The sequence below is a fragment of the Choloepus didactylus genome, chromosome 2 (assembly GCF_015220235.1).
Source record: "Choloepus didactylus isolate mChoDid1 chromosome 2, mChoDid1.pri, whole genome shotgun sequence".
NCBI lineage: Eukaryota > Metazoa > Chordata > Mammalia > Pilosa > Megalonychidae > Choloepus > Choloepus didactylus.
The window spans coordinates 54,037,362-54,053,796 of record NC_051308.1 but is presented as its reverse complement, the minus strand read 5'-3'; the positions used below and the strand labels follow the sequence as shown (position 1 = coordinate 54,053,796).

The 16,435-nt window shown below is 50.2% G+C and overlaps 1 protein-coding gene and 1 long non-coding RNA gene across 4 annotated transcripts in view; one reads left to right on the top strand and one right to left on the bottom strand.

Moving 5' to 3' along the window:
- Window positions 1-15,213, top strand: part of RASSF5 (Ras association domain family member 5) — a 68,074-nt gene extending 52,861 nt beyond the window's left edge. For both annotated transcript variants that reach the window (XM_037824865.1, XM_037824866.1), the window contains 4 exons: window positions 8,870-8,980; window positions 10,135-10,432; window positions 10,974-11,089; window positions 12,747-15,213. In XM_037824865.1, coding sequence (XP_037680793.1) covers window positions 8,870-8,980; window positions 10,135-10,432; window positions 10,974-11,089; window positions 12,747-12,899 — 678 coding nt within the window. In that variant the 3' untranslated portion in view covers window positions 12,900-15,213. The remainder of the gene's footprint in view (window positions 1-8,869; window positions 8,981-10,134; window positions 10,433-10,973; window positions 11,090-12,746) is intronic.
- Window positions 4,756-8,198, bottom strand: LOC119526069. Of its 2 annotated transcripts, none has more exons than XR_005215102.1 (3): window positions 8,014-8,198; window positions 6,626-6,919; window positions 4,756-6,117 (listed from the first exon to the last, which is right to left on the bottom strand). It is a non-coding gene; the product is annotated as an uncharacterized LOC119526069 (long non-coding RNA). The 2 variants fall into 2 exon arrangements; XR_005215101.1 differs by having other exon boundaries at window positions 4,756-6,114.
- Window positions 15,214-16,435: the final 1,222 nt, after the last annotated feature.

The window sequence follows — 16,435 nt, the reverse complement described above, 5'->3', positions numbered from 1 at the left end:
CTCATTTAATCTCCACAACAAATGTATAAAAAAAAGGCTTGTTATCTGCATTTCACAAAGAAATCTCAATCTCAGTGAGACTGGCTTGCCCAGGGTCACAGATGAGCAAGTGGTGACCAGCAGAGGCCAGTCCCAGGCATGATGTGCAGGGCTGTGTGGTCTAGTGCGGACTCTGGAAGATAACAGTTCCTTTCTCAGCCACTTGTCAAGGGGATTCAATAGGATCGTGAATGGGAAGGCCCTAGAGCAGTGCCCAGCTCTTGGTGACTTTGGTGACTTTTATTATTATACCACAGCACAGGCCGGGTTTGAACCCAGCTTCCTGTGACTCCAAAGCCACAGGGCTCTCCCAGCCTCCCAGGTGGGGCCCCGTGGGCTGGAGCTGACCTGCCCCAGATAACGTGCTCCTGCTTATAGACCGAGATGCAACCTGAGAGAGGAGGGGATGGGGTGGGGACACTGTGCCCCTCAGGGAGGTCGCTGGCATAACCTTCGTCGTGCCCATGTGCACGAAGCCCGCGGAGCCGCTTGGCCCTGGATTGTACCGTGCTTGTTTTGGCGTCTCACAGTGCACCCGCCTCCCTCTTCCCTCCTCAGGTGACCTGCGGTCTCCTGGGGACAGGGACCACCCTCATCTGTCTCATCTCCCAAGGTGCCTTTCACAGTGCTCACCCTTGGGCAATTCAATCAGTTACTCTTGACTGACTGTCTACGTTGCCCATCTGCTCTACATTTTTGTTTGGGGGCCTTCAGTCGGTGTCTTGCCCATTTCTCAAATCCCCTTTCTTGTTCCCTGACCTCCCCTCACTCTCCGCAGAGCTGCTTAAATACCACTCGATCTGGTTGCGCGATAGCTCTACGCTGAGGCCCCTTCCTTCCTCTGCTGGGAGCGCTCGGTGGGAGAACACAGTTCAGGAGTTTCCAACCCTTTTATTTCTGGATGTCGGACGGTGCCGTGGGAGGCCCTGTGGGAATAAACCCTTCACTGCCGTGGGTGTGGCTGGGGGAGACGTCGGGAACCCAGGCTCCTCGGGACCTGGGCAGGGCCAGGTGCTGGGGCCCCTCGGGGCTTCCTCTTTCCCATCTGGTTGAGGTCATGGCCCCGGGACCAGTGAGCCTCCAGTGTGGGCTGGACCTGGCTGTGAGCAGGGCATTGGAACCCAGCCCAGACAGCTGGGTGTCTGCTCCTTCCCTTAGGGGTTCCCATTCAGGGCATGTCTAATGGGAGCACCAGGCGTTTGGGGTCAGCAGAGACTTCGGGCAGCAGGGAGGACTAGAAGACCCTCAGATGGTCATTCCTGGGAAGTCGAAGTCTGCGACTCTCCTCCCTGACAAAGGCCTGGAGGTGGCTCCCACCCAAGGGCAAAAGGATTGCAGCTGACAGATTTGCTAAGAGCTGAGAAAGAGGAAATGTGCAAAAGCTCATGGTGAATGCCTTCCGGGGTATTGTGTTTTGCTTTGTTTTCTTGACTTGTATGAGTTGGAAGGTACAGAACTACTTGAACTTGGCTAAGATGGGGTCTTACAGATGTGTGGAGAGAACAGGTGGCAAGCAGTGAGAACAGTAAAGTTGCAGGGGTGCGAAACATTCTTCTTAGTGCTATTTCAGGAGCCCAATTATTGCTGCTGCAATTCAGACATGCCCAGCTATCCTCCAAGAGGCCCCCCATCCCCACACCCAATTCTCTAAAATAGAAGAGGAAGCAGTGATGAAAAAAAACACCCTATCTTATGTGTAGAATCTTAGAGCTGCAAAGGGACCTTCAACCCTCTCTGGTCTCACTTCATGATTTCACAGATAAGGAAACTGAGGCTTCAGAGGGGAAGTGGCTCACTGGAGGGCACAGGTCATTTTGATGGTTTTACCATTCCTTTCTTACCAGCAAACTGTAAAGAGGCGAGCCACAGAGCTGGCTTCCAGCCAAAGCCCACAGTGCCCCCCTGCCCCCACCTTCTTGGCATCAGAGGGCAGGCTGGTATAAGGTTCTCCTGGACCTGCCTCTCTGGTGTCCAGAGCGGTACTCCGGGCTGTGAACCACCCAGGCCACTCTGCCCTCTCCCTGCCAACCAGTCACCAGGAATTTATGGGATACCTCATTGGAGGTCATCCCAGTGTTCAGCCGAGTCCACAGGGGTTGCAGAAGAGGCACAAGCTTTAGACACAATGTTTGTCTACCTCCAGGGTGCATCTAACTGGGGAGATGGGGTTAATGCATGTGAAACAATAATTACAAAATAAAAGGCAGAATATAATTAGATGCCAAATTTAGCCACCTCCATAGGCCCTTGCAGTCGTGGATTTAATATTAGCAAGTAGCTGCAGAATCCATAATGTGGTAATTTGCAGCTTTGCTATGACGGGAATTTTAGGCTTTGGGGGGTGCAGGGCTGGTGTTTGGGAGCGAGTAGCTGCCCACCTGCATCCTTCCCTTGGCCAGCTTGGTGGTCTCCACATTGGAGAATGGAAGAGTGTAAGCAGAACTCCAGTGAAGTGACAAAACCTGTGTCTACTTGTGAAAGATGTTCATAAGTGAAAGCAAAGTTACAAAAGGCTCATTAACCAAGTGGTGGGAGGAAATACACCGGAAACATATGACTCTCAACAGGAGTGTGATTCAGGAGACAGGCAGGGACCTGTGCCTGCATGTAGAATTATACTGTCAGGGATCTGTTATGTTAGGAGGGCCCAGAATGGGAGAGTGCTATGGGTTGGAGAAATTTCTTGGGGAAACTACATGAAGAAGATGGAACTTTAGGAATCTCACTATAGGGGAGAAGAGGGGTGTGTAATCTAGGCAAACAGCACAAACAGCGGTGTAGATTCTGCAATGAATGAGCCACACTCATTCTATGGCTGCCTCTGTGCTACAACTACAGAGTTGAGTAGTAGCCCAGAGACTGATTTCGGCAAAGCCTAAAACATTGACTATCTGGCCCTTTACCACTGCTAGTGTAGAGGAAGAAATGAACGAACTCTGTGCATATGGTAGATGCAAGGAGACCATCCAGTCCAGAATCAGTGCTGAGGGGAAGTGAGAAATGAGATAGGCTCAGGGGACTAGGGCTTTGTGTGCCTGGATGATAGTAACTATACATGCCTTTGGATTGGTTTGATAATTTCCAAAACCCTTTCATACCCATTATCTCATTTGGTTTTACCTTTGCATCTGCCCTGTGAGGCAATAAAGGCTCTTTATCCCAAATTTATAGATGAAGAAACTGAGGCTTAAAGAAGTCATCTGACTTTCCCAAGATCACAGTGGAGTCAGAACCCAAGTGCACACTTGTGTTCATTCTACGGGGATTTACTGAGCCCCGACTGTTTGCCCAGCTGGAATGGGACTCTGGGCTGCCATGGTGGACAAGACAGGCATAAGCACTTTTCTTGCAGAGCTCAGTCTAAATTGAAATACAAATTTCCAAGAGAAACAAACTTTTTTTTTCTTGTGTAGGCAATGGGGGACCATTGAAGGTTCTTGCGCAAGTATTATTCTCTACTCTATGCTGAGACCCACTGGGCATAAAGAAGAAATGGAAGTCAGGTGTCTGACATTAAGGAGCATCAGTCTTGTTGGGAAGAAAAACCCAGACAGATGATCTACTTGGAAGTTGATAGAAGTAGATGCATATTTAAGTGCCAAATAGGTTAATACTAGCTTTAGATGGGGATTAGCGTTAGCCTTGCTGTGTCTCAGTTTCCTCATCTGTAATATGGGTGCAATAATAGTACATTCCTCATAAAGTTGCTGTGAGGACAAAATGAGCTAATATATGCTAAGTGATTAGAGCACTGCCTGGCATATGGTTAGCTGGAATAATGTCATTCAGGCCTGGGGTGGTCAGTGAGGACGACATGAAAAAAAGAGGAGCTTAAGTCACACCTTGACGGACGAAGGGACTTCAGATCATGAAGTGGGTTGATTAGCTTCCCCCAAATTCATATCTACCAGAACCTCAGGACAGTACCTTATTTGGAAAGAGTCTTTGCGCATGCAATGAAGGTAAGGATTGAGAAGGGATCTTACTGGATTAGACTGGGCCCTAAATCCAGTGGCTGGTGTCCTTATATGAGATGGGAAAGGACACACAGAGAGCAGACGGAAGACAGCCACATGAAGACAGAGGTGGGCAGAGGTTAGGCTGCCACGAGCCAAGGAGCACCTGGGGCCTCCAGAAGCTGGAACAGGCAAGGAAGGGCTCTGCCCTGGAGACTTCCGAGGGAGCGAGGCCCTGTTTACACCTTAATTTTGAACTTCCGGCCTCCAGAACGGTGAAAGAATAAATTCCTGTCATTTTGAGCCACCCAGTTTGTGGTAATCTGTCACGGCAGCCCCAGGAAACTAAGACCGCTGGCCGAGGGAGTAGTGTGATGAAAGCAGAGCGCCGGAAGGGGAAGAGGTTGACAAGGTGGGGAAAGGAGGGACAGTGGAGTTTTTGGCAAAAAATGAAGTTTGTGTGATTTAAGGTGAAAAAAGTGGGCTTGGAAGTATCTGATGGGCTCCGTCATTGACGGGGGTGCACACCCGGGCCCCCCCACAGGGCAGTCCTCTCATTGTTGGAACTTTCGTGGGCTGCTCTGTGCTCACCTGGGGATACTGAGGCCCCAGGACTAACTCAGAGCATCTTCTTCCATAACTAAAATTAAGACTTTGCATATATCATTGATTAGAATGTAGAATTAGCCAGTTGTGTGTGTGAGCGTGTGTGTTTAAGATAAAATAAGGGAAAATTCAACTCAAGGTAAATTTCCTCTGAGATAGGCCCCAGACCACATGAGGATGGGCCTCTTTATTTTGTTGTTAAAGGTATTTTTGGTTTGTGCTTAAACAGATTTTAATTTTTTTGTTGTTTATTAGGAAAGTTGTGGGTTTACAGAACAATCACATTAAAGGTATTTTAGTGGAAAAGTTTGAGAATCGCTCTCTCGGGGGGACAATTCTGCCCTGACCCCTAGCAGGCAGCCTCTTCACTTGGCTGTACCCCACTAACCTTGAGAGGTAGAGGGGAGACAGCCCTTCACCACGGCTTAGGGCACTATGAGCACAAACCTGTTTTTCAGCAGGGCCCTGGGCATGTTGGCTGCGCTGGGAACTGCGAAACCATCTGCCACCAGCACCAGGGGCTTAATCAGAGCAGACGAATCCCATGTCAGATGCTCTGAGCTGTGTAAACTCCCCAGGAGACACACCTCACAGGCCAGTGCCTAGGTTTGCTAAATCATAACAGATTTCCCTAATTCCATCTCTGTCTTGGGCTGCCCCAGGAGACAAAGCTCTGTCTGGTCTCTAGCTTCTTACCGGGGACCAAGGCAAGTCTTTCATTTCTGAAGACCTGAGAAACTGGTGGGTGAATAGAAATTGAGGTCTTTGCCCTACCCTCTAAAAACGATTGTATTACCGATGTTGTTCACACAGTGGACACTGCCTTTTAGATAAAGCTCTGGGTCACTGGATCTCCATGGACACCTAAGTGTTGACTCCTTGCAGCTGGATGGGGTCTCCTGATGGCAGGAATTACTATGAGAGATCTACCAGTGGTTCTTAAATTTTGGTGCATACTACAGTCCCCGGGGTGGGGGTGGGGGTGTTAAAAATCCCTATTCCAGGCTGCACTCCAGACGAATTAAATCAGAATGCCCGGGGGTGGGGTGAGGGGTAGGGGGTGGAGGTAGAGCCCAGCTGTCAATGTTTTCAAAGATCCCCAGATGATTCCATGATGCAGGTGAGGGTCAGAAACACTGGTCTAAATTCTGTACTACCTCTTGGAAGGGAAAAAGATCAGTGAGCCCTAGTGGCCTGCTGGTTGGCTGGTATCCAACTGTGGGAGGTGGTTCATTCCATCCGCGGGTCAGAACTTGTGTGTCAGCTTTGGTGTGGGCAGCAGCCTTCCCAGACCTGGGTGCTGACATTCCATGGGTGTGAGATTTGTGGTAGTGGCCACACACACACGGGCCCCTGGCATCCACGACAGGGTTCCTCCCAGAGGCCAGGCCTTAGCTTGGTGAGGTCCGGGTTGCTTTCTTCTGCGTCAGTCCTGGAAGGCGGGGGTGCCTGTAGCCGCTTGCGTCACTTCCCCAGGTTTGCGGTGGGAAAGGGAGAGAACATATGGGTTTATCTGCTGAAGAAAAGGGGAACAGGAAGAAGAAACCTTAGATTAAGGCAGATCTGCCTCTTGCTGCATTCAAAACCAGGCCTGAAATACTGGCCTCCGAAAGCCCCAGTGCAGCTGCCTTTGCTTACAGAGAAATGACTGTGGCTCAGTTGGAAACAATGAGAGGAGACCCTCTCTTTCCATCACTTAATTCTTTTTTTGTAGATGAGTATGAGAAAGCCATCAATCATGAGAGGCAAAAGTCTGCATCCTTCAAAGAGGGACAGAACAGAGAATATAATGGTAACCAGACTACTGGGCGTTCTGCCTGGAAGCACCTAGAGGGCAAGGCTGGATAGGCCATGGCCAGAGATGTTGGTCCCAAGAGGGATTCCCAGCTGGGTGGGGAGAGGTTGCTCCAGGAGCCAATGGAGGGAAGGGGTAAGGAACGAGAGGCTCTGTTTTGCAAGTCCCTGGATTATTGATCAGCCTTGAATGAATACAGTCTGCCAGGCTCACACCACTTATTACTCACCTCAAGCAAGTGGGAGCTGTGCTGGGAATGCTCTCCTTTGGATGGTCTTTGAAGGAATCAGGGTCCAGTTGCAGAGGCCCGAGCCGTCACGTAGGAAGAGAGCAGGCCCTGCATCCTGACAGCTGCCTCCCGCTCTGGAGGTTCAAGTCCCTCTTTGCCATCCTCACAGGTTGGCACGGAGTCCTCTGGGTCCTGAGGCTTTTGCGGCCTGACCCGCTGATCAGAGGCATCTTGGATGGATGTTTCCCAGGTCAGGTTTAGCAGGCCTTGGTTTAGCAGCTGCTTTTCCCAGCCCTGCGGCATAGAGTTTCGGTGATCATTGTAGGAGTGGTAGGCCAGCCCTTTGGTCAGAAGAGGACCTAGGGATGGTTGGGGGGTGAATTGTGAAGGGCATGGGCTCTAGACTGATGAACATGGTCCCAGTCCCTGCTTGGCCTCTTACTAACAGGAGGACCTCAGGCACGTTTCATAACCTCTCTGAGCCTCAGTTTTCTAATCTGTCAAGTAGGAGTGATATATATAGCGTGTAAGAGAAGACATGTGAGAATGACAAGCCCAGGGCTGTGATCATCAGCATCCCTGCCAGAAAAGTTCAGGGGAATGGGCAGGCTGGGGAAGGACACTGTGATGGAAAGAGGATGTAGGCTCATCTCTGCGCTGAGTGGTGGGAGGGTAGGAGGCTGGAGCCACATGTACGGAGCCCCGCAGTCTCCTCCTATCAGCTGGAGAGCTTGATTTTATCATCTCAGTGGGATTAGTAAGTGGGAGGAGAAAGTGACGGCATGTGGTTCAGGGTGAATGTCTCCCACAGACAGGCTTGCTGAAGGGAAGAAAGCTGGGGGCAGGCTCTGTTGTGGGTGCCCATTTGTATTCAATGGGATGGTGTGGTGATGTCAGGGCAGCTGTCAAATTCCCCAACCAAACCCAGACACCCACGGGATGGTCAGAGGTGGCCCAGCCCTTCCCCTGTCATGCTGTGAGGCTGTGCAAGAGTCACCCTGCTCTCTGGGCCTCAGTTTCCCCATTTGCCAAAGGAAAATCCTGACCTGACCTGGTTTTGCTAGATTTTTATGATCAGGCAAATTTCTGGTGGGTTTGGATCAACCTGTTCCACAAACCGCGGCTTCCGTACTCTCAACCAGGCAGGGACAGTGCAAAGACAAAACCAGGGAGGGGGTGGCCATGAACTTGAGAGAAGCCCAGGGAACTGACCCAGGAACACAGTGGCATAGACCCCATTATGCACTCCTGAACCCCATTCACACTGTGACGGGCAGGGACCCCTCAGCTCCGTTCTCCCTTCCCCTTCCCTGGGGGAGTGGGCATCGGGGAACAGGTGAGAAATTAGGGAACGTGTGATGCCAGGGAAAGAACACAGCAGGACAGACCTGGACTCTCATTTGACTTCTGCACATGCAAACTGTAGGGCTTCGGGCAAGTTACTAGACTCCTCGTCTCGGTTCTCTCACCTATGGAAGAGGGAAGGTAAGTGTCATCTTGCAGGGCTTCTGTTCGTGAGGATTCAGGGAGACACCGGAGCCCAGGACTTGGCACAGAGGAGGTGCTCAGGAAAGGTTGGATGTCCCTATGCCCCATAGGGGAGATGTGACTCCTTGATTATTGTAGAGGGCTACAGCCCCCCATCTCAGTTCACGCATTCATGTGCCAGATATATGTTTACTTCCTTTTATGTGCAAAGCGCTGTGGCCAGCAGAGTGGGGAGTGAAATGATATCACGGGTGCTTGGTCTTCTGGGTCCAGGGGGATCCTTGTCACTCCCCTCAGCAGATGCTGACACCATGTGTGCACGCCTGTCCCTTCAGCTTTACTGCTACTCCCTCAAGGAGATGGAGCGTGGCTTGCATTTCTTTACAACTCGCACTCAAAAGCATCTTTTCCATAGTAACCCTCAGTAAGCAAAGGCAGCCCAGCTGATGCTCACATCCATAGCTAGTTCACGTTCATCTCGCAACAGCACGAGGGGTAGGTGGTGTTCCCATTTCACAGTGAGGAGACTGAGGCTTAGAGGGATTTAATAACTTCCCTGTGGGTGCCTGGCCAGCGGGTGGTACAGCTGGGATTTGACCTCTTACGGTTCCCCATTCTGAGTCCATGCAATTAATTTTCCCCATAGGGGGCTGGCGCTCACTTCTTCCAGGTCAGGGAGGCCCTTGGAAGGGTGCACCATTCCTCGGCTCAGCCTGAGAACCAGAGTTCACCCACTCCCACACCTCTGTGTTGCAGAATGTCTGTAAACTGGCCGAGGAGACACGGCGCCCGCCCACGCTGCAGGAGATCAAGCAGAAGATTGACAGCTACAATTCCCGGGAGAAGAACTGCCTGGGCATGAAGCTGGTGAGCCAGGCCTGCCCCTGCCCCCCACTCCCACCCAGCACCCGCCCCACGGGCCCCTCTGGCTCCTCTGCTCCCGCCTTGGAGGTGCGGCCCCTTTGTGGTCCCTCCCCTTTCTTCAGGGACTCTAGACCCTCAGGGCCTGTGGAAGGCTGGCACCTGGGGCATCCATGGCCTCCATGAGCTTTGAGGATATAGAATAGGCTTTTGAGTAAGTCCCAGGTCTGATTTCTGGCTTTTCCACTTTTTTTGCTTGTGACTTTGGGAAACTTTCTTAACTTCTCCTAGCTTCATTGTGAAATAGAGACCTTGATACCCATCTGCCAGAGAGCTTGTGGGAGTTGAATGATGTATGATAGTGACCCAGGGCTGGGCGTCCCTTGGCCCGCAGGAAGCCCTCACCAGGCTCCTCCTGCCTCTCTTGCTTTTTGCCCAGTTACTGGGGTAACCTTCCTTAGATCGTGCCAGAGCTCAGAGAGGGGAGGGCACCCAACTTGGGGCCAGGTTCAGGAAGGCATCTTCAAATGGGGAGGGGAGGAGAAAATAGAAGAAGTCTGCTCCCTGCTGGTGGCCGGCGGCAGCTGGCTCTTTGGGACTGCAGGAGATGGAATTCCAGAACACCAAGCCGCAAATGGGCCTGGGCTTGGGTCTTGCTGGTTGTGGGAGCTTGGGAAAGAGATGCCAAGAGGAAATCTAGTGGTGCTCTGAGGATCCTATTATGGAGCCTTCCTACTCCAACCTGGTTTGGAGATACAAACTAGAGAGGTCACACTCCAAACCCTGCCTCTTAGCGGAGGGACTTACCCAAGGTAATCAGTATCTGTTCAGAGGCAGGAGCTTTGCGGGTGGGCAGCTTGGGCTTTTTGGGTGGGAAAGCCATGGCAGCCCCTGGAAGTCCTCTCTGGTAGTTGGACACCCTAGGTCTTCTTCTGGCCCTCTGGGGACAAAGGCACTTTTGTCCCCTCCAGCACCCCCAAATCAGCAGAGACAGGAAGGAAGTCAGGGAGACAGGTGGGTGTTGAGGTGGGGGCTTGCTGGGTAGCACTACTATTAGAAGAAGCCTCCAGAGCCCCCGGGGATGCCCAGTCCAGATATGGTCATGCGAGATGGACCCCATCCTGACCCCGTGTGACACCCCTCTCCCCGCCCACCGGCAGAGCGAAGACGGCACCTACACGGGTTTCATCAAAGTGCATTTGAAACTTCGGCGGCCGGTGACAGTGCCTGCCGGGATCCGGCCCCAGTCCATCTACGATGCCATCAAGGAAGTGAACCTGGCAGCCACCACGGACAAGCGGACGTCCTTCTACCTGCCACTCGATGCCATCAAGCAGCTGCACATCAGCAGCACCACCACGGTCAGTGAGGTCATCCAGGGGCTGCTCAAGAAGTTCATGGTCGTGGACAATCCCCAGAAGTTTGCACTTTTTAAGCGGATACACAAGGATGGGCAAGGTATGAAAGAGAGAGAGCTCCCAAGCAGAAGCTACCATTCCTGACTGTCCTTGTCTGCTAAAACCACTGCCAGACTTGGGTGGGAGAAGTGGGGGTCCTCTGGCCAAGGTTCCGGCCATCCACCTGCTGTTCAGATCTGTGGAAGAGCAACTCCCAGGTTCTGGGCAGGTGGACAAGAGCAGAGAGCTCCACAGGGCAGCTCAGGCCAGCTCATTGTGCCCTTCACTCCGTAAGTGACTTCAGGAAAACCACACCCTGGGCTCCCATTTCCTAATCTCCGCAACGGGAGAAAATCTGCTCTTCCACTCCTAATCTCTTGGGAGATGATGTGAATGGAAATATACTTTAAATTCTAAGTAGACACCCAAGATAAAAGGTTATTATGGTATTTATTCTTGTCAGGTTAGATTGAAAGGAAAGCTGTGTCTACTTCCAGTTATAACCACCCCCACCTCAGCTTTTTCCAGTTCTGCCCCACCCACCCTGGACCCCTGCCCTTCTTTTGGGGGACGAGTTCCCAGCCCCCTCTCTTGGTTTGCAGTGCTCTTCCAGAAACTCTCCATTGCCGACTGCCCTCTCTACCTACGCTTACTTGCTGGCCCTGACACTGATGTCCTCAGCTTTGTGCTAAAGGAGAATGAAACTGGAGAGGTGGAGGTAGGTTTGGGATTCTTTGTGTGTTGCACGAACCCATCCCTCAGGGCACAGTGGGTAGGGTGCAGCTGGGTGTTGTCTAATTACCCAGAATGGGTGGGGACCATGCACCAGCAGCAGCAGGGACAGGGCTCGAGAAAGTTGAGCTGGGGTGAGTGCTGGGCCAGAGGTTCTGTGTTTAAGCCAGGATTGTAAGCATCCTGGACAGCAAGTCAGGGCCTGTGTCTGGCAAGACCTGTGGAAAGAAAGGATTTCATGTACTTTTATTTCTGAAAACTCAGGGTGGTGGGGGACTGAGAAAGTCTCTATTCAGCTCCAGGTTGTTTTTGCTCCAAGATGGCATAAGGCCCAGCAAGGTATCTCTGGGTGCCACTGGCTGGAGGTATTTTTCGTCCATTCTTTTCTCCCTCATTTTTCGAAAAACTGACCTCCTTCCCATAAGGGGACCTAACCAGTGTCTGGTCTCGTGGTGTAAACTGGGGTGAAAACAGTCCAGTGCTCCCCCTGGCCTGGGATACTTGGGTGGTAGAGTCATCGAGACTTGGCAGAGAGCAGGGGAGGGTCCCAAAGGATTTCCCACACTGTTTAGTGGAGTCCTCAGGTTTTGAGAACTGTGTGGATTTGGGGGTGGGGTCTAGGCAGGTAGGGTTCTGCCCTTCTCCCCACTACAAGCAGGGCAGCTCTGCTTCCATCTGCTTTATGTATTGGAATCTGTGGGAGAGTTCATTTGGGAAAAGTATTCTGCTGAAAATGTTTGAACACTGCTGGCCCAGTGGGAAGCACTGGCCTGGGAGTCTGGAGGCCCAGGCTCTAGTTCCAGTTCTAGTTCTGCTGCCACAAGCTCTGTGATCATGGTTAAGCCACCTTCCCTCTAAGGACTTCAGTTTTCTCATTTATTGCATGTGGGGATTAAGCCAGATAAACCTTAATGCTCTTTTGTGCTAGAAGCTCAGGAGTTTAAATCCTTGGCCCCATGGGGGCCTCAGCTCCTGGGTGGACCTGAGAGAAGTCAGACTTGCCTTCTGTCCTGAGAGGCCAAGACCCTTTAAGACAGGCCTTAGCCAGCCAGGCTCTCCAGAGCTTTTTCCATGTGCTATCTCCTTATCTCCTCTGCCATGGGAAGTGGAGCCCCTAATTCCATGGCAGATGAGAAAGCAGCCTGAGAAGGGTAGTGTGATGTGCTCAAGGTCACACGACTAGTGAGAGATCAAGTCAGGCTCAAATGTGGGTCCCCCATGCCCGAGCCCAGCACTCTTCCACCTGCCCCTCTGGGGTATGCATGTTGGGATCTTGGACCCATCTCCCCAAAGCAGACAACAGGGGCAGGCCAGCAGGGCAGCTGGGGGGTGGGGCAGGGATTCCAGCTTCACTGTCAAGGTCTCAGCTGCTCCGGTGAAAAGATTATTGATTTTTAAAATAGAAACATGGTTCATGGATCAGTGGCTCATGGTCATGAGATGCCAGGATGTGAAATTTTATTTCTGGTATGGCAGAAAAGCAAACCCCAAACTTCATTCATTGTACCTCCTATTCAGGAGCAAACTGTAAGAATCATGGGTGCCAACTGTGTGACTATGGAGGCAGCAGGGCCCCTTAGGTCGTGTCAACCTCTAACCAGTCTCCTGTCCCCCACCTCCCCAATCTCTCTCTCGCTTCACAGTGGGATGCTTTCTCCATCCCCGAGCTCCAGAACTTCCTAACAATCCTTGAAAAAGAGGAGCAGGACAAAATTCAACAAGTGCAGAAGAAGTACGACAAGTTTAGGCAGAAACTGGAGGAGGCCTTAAGAGAAACCCAGGGCAAACCTGGGTAACCAGTCCTGCCTCTTCACCGCTTGGTGCCCTCGGATTTATTTTTATTATTAATTATTATTTTGCAACAGACACTTTCTCAGGACACCTCTGGCGGGTGCATTTGTGCTCGCCCAGCAGTTCTAGATGTGGCACAAAACGTCTCTGATGGAACAACTGCTTGTGCAGGGGGCTCTTCCCCCGCCCCTCCACATCGTGCCCTCTGCAGACTCTACCAAGGAATTGGTACTCTTGTAGAAAGAACCACCGTCGTCTTCTCTCCATCTGCAAGCCTTTCGCAAACCAAATAGTTGCCTCTCTCGTCACCAAACTGGACTGATCACACCAGTCAGCAAAGGAGAGACAGATTTTAAAAGCTTTCCCTGGCTTTTATTCTTCTTCAGTTTCTCTCTTATTTGCCACCACAAAACCTTTGAGTCAAAAGGTGTAGCGTATTCCTTTAGCAGGTCTGGTCTAAGCCCCTGAAAGCAGAATAATGCTCAAGGGTCAATCCCACTGCCCACAAGGTGTCTGTTGTTCATGCTTAATGGACACTCTTAAAGCCACTGGCCCCAGTGCTCAGGGTAAGGAGCCCTGAAACCAAGGATGGCTCAGAGATTTTCAGACAAGCTGCAGCCTGCCCTGACCTGGGCCTTCATCTCCCAAAGGACTCTGCATGTAAATCCAAAGACATACAGCTGTGTGTATTTGGAACCCAGTCGTATTTTTGTCAATTGTTTGTTTCTAAGTTACAAATTTGAATTCAGTATTGCCATTGTCCTGTTTTTTCACCCAAGGGAAACCAGCCATTTGCCATTTTAAAAGTCTCCTACTGAGTAATAAAACCAGGCAGTAAGAGAAAGCCAAAAAGTATTGCAGAGAAATACGTCAAAAGCTGTATCCAGCCTTCCCTGCCTCCAGTTAGAGAGCAGAGGAGGGCCTGGGCTGCCTTGGTTTCCCCTTGGCCTCCAGCACTGCCTCCCTCCTCCCTCTGGGACTCCGGAATCCCAGGTGCTGCCAGAGGCACTGCCTTGATTACACGGAGGGGAACCTCCCCTTGCCCAACTTGGATTCCTTCCTGTCTGGTCTGCCCTGAGAAAGGAAGGTGAGTCGGTGGGCCCAGTCTCCCCTTTGACCTCAGTGCCTTTTTGTTTTCAGAGAGACTGCAGCAGGACGCGTTTGCTTAAAGTTCTGCTGCTAGCTTGCTCCAGCCAGGAAGTGGACATCTGGCACTGTGGGAGACAAGGCCAGGAGAGCCCTCACTCCCGGTATGGGGCGAGGGTCAGAGACCTCCTTCCCATCTGAACTCCTGCTTTGACCTCCAAGAAGGGAGGTCACACCACACTGGCAGGGCCGATCAGATTCCTGAGTCTGTACCAATTTGTACTGGCTCCTCATTTAGGTTTAAACTTAAAAATAAATTAGTCAAACAAGTCAAGCAAGTAGTCTGGACTGCAAAAACACTCCAAGGCAGAGAGAAAAGGAGTTTTAATTTTCAAATCAGGTAGGTTTCCAATCCAGCCTCCGAGAGACCATTTCTTTCCTGTCCTTGCCTTCCCAAGTCCTTCTCGGATTGGTTCAAGCCCAAGCTTCTTTGTGTAGCCTCAGAAGTTCCTTCCCTGACCCTTGCTGAGTCCAAACTGCCCCGATCCCAGAAGGAATGCTGACCCTTGTCATATGAACTATGTGTAGTCTTCAGAGCTGCAAAAGCAAGATTTTTTAAACCACATAACCCTGGTTATCTGCCATCTCATGTTCAGCCTTATCACTTCCCTTCCTTAAAAAAAAACCTCTCTCCCTGCTGTATATGAAGGGAGTGGGTAGAAAGTCATTTTTCCCTCATCTTGCATGTCTCTAAAATGACTAGAAGGCATGGCTCCTGCTGCAACTGCTGTTCAATGCTGCTGAGAACCTCCCTCTGATGGGGATGGCTATTTTATTTTCAAGAAGGAAAAAGAGTTGTGTGTGTATGTGTGTGTGTGTTTCTGTGTATATATATATACACAAACTCACACGTATACACACACGTATGCATACACATATACATAAAGGCATATAGCTATGTATAAAGAGACAAGGGTGTTTATGAAATAAGAAAGTTATGGGAAAATTCAGATTTTATCTAAAGCATAGTTAGACTCAGGACCTGTGCTGAAGTCTAAGCCTCTGTAAAAAATATGTATCAAGAATTTCTTCCCTCCCAGAGGTGGGCATAACTGCTGGTAGTGCCTTCTACAGTTGTGTTACTCCGTGTGTGTTTGTTTTAAGGAAATTTTCTTTTTAAATGTCTTTCCTATATGGGTTTTAAAAAAAAATAAAAGCTTGTTGCAAAAGTGATTCCTATTGGAGACTTTGTTGCTGTACTTTACCATTTTATGGAAATTGGAAGCTGGGGAGGGAGGGTGAGGACAGAGACAAGCCCACACTTCTTGGCAAGGTCAGATTTTCTCTGGCCAGTCAGCAGAGGAATGACAGCTGCTGAAGACACTGGCGGGAGGGTGCCGTCCAGGTGACTGGCTATTGTACATCTCCACAGAGCTAGAGAGAAAAAGGGACTTATAGAAAGAGATACCAAGTTAGAAAAGAGGAGGGGCTTCCTGCTTTCTGGGGCAAAGGATGATTAAACACCAGCACAGGCTACTGAAGTAAGCAATGATTCCTCTATTTCTGGAAACATTTGAAAATAGGGTACTAGGAATGTGACTCTGAAAGTCTAAGATTGCCTCACCTTGAGATAGAGGGTTAATTAGATGATTACACAGTCCTTTCACTACAGCAGTATCTGACTTACAATCAAAGAAACATCTCAGTAACCATGGAAATAACCACATAAAAGTCATTTAAAAAGAATTCTTGGCTGCCTTCCAGTATTGATCACACGTAATGCAATGAAAGGGGGCCCTCAGACTGCAGGGGCTCCTCTGAGTTCATCCGTGTGGGAGAGAACAGCCTCTCTAATAGACATTCTTAAACTTACCCAGGAATGGGGCACATCTGTAACATTTGTTCACCTAGACCTCCAAGTACATAGTTTGATAATTTTGCCAGAGCCTGGAAATAAACCAACGTTCCTGCTTTTCACTGAAACTCACTTGGTTACAGCAGGGGGTTAATAAGTTCAAAGTTGTAAGTCTGACCTCGATATAGATTATTTGGCTTAGAAAAAAGAATCCACTATATGGCTTAACTCTTCCCTACCTTCTTACACCTACACATGGTGGTGTTCATAAGGGGGAGAGGGAAGATGACTCAAGGCAAATGTGTCACCATTACTGGAAAAAATCACTCAAAATACAGGTCTTGACAGCACTGTGTCATAGCAGGATTCTAGGTTAAACCACAGTTAAGAGCTGATGTTCACTTTAGACGCGGCCCCACCATTTACTGGCTTTGTGTCTTTAGCAGGGATTAACAAAGAAAGACACAACCTCTCTGGGCCTCCAATCCCTGCAAGATTGTGCAAAACAACTCATGCTTGTGAAAAAAACTTTCTAAAGTACTCTATGTCATTAGTATTCATATAGGGACCATATTTCATCACTGCAATATATATATCACA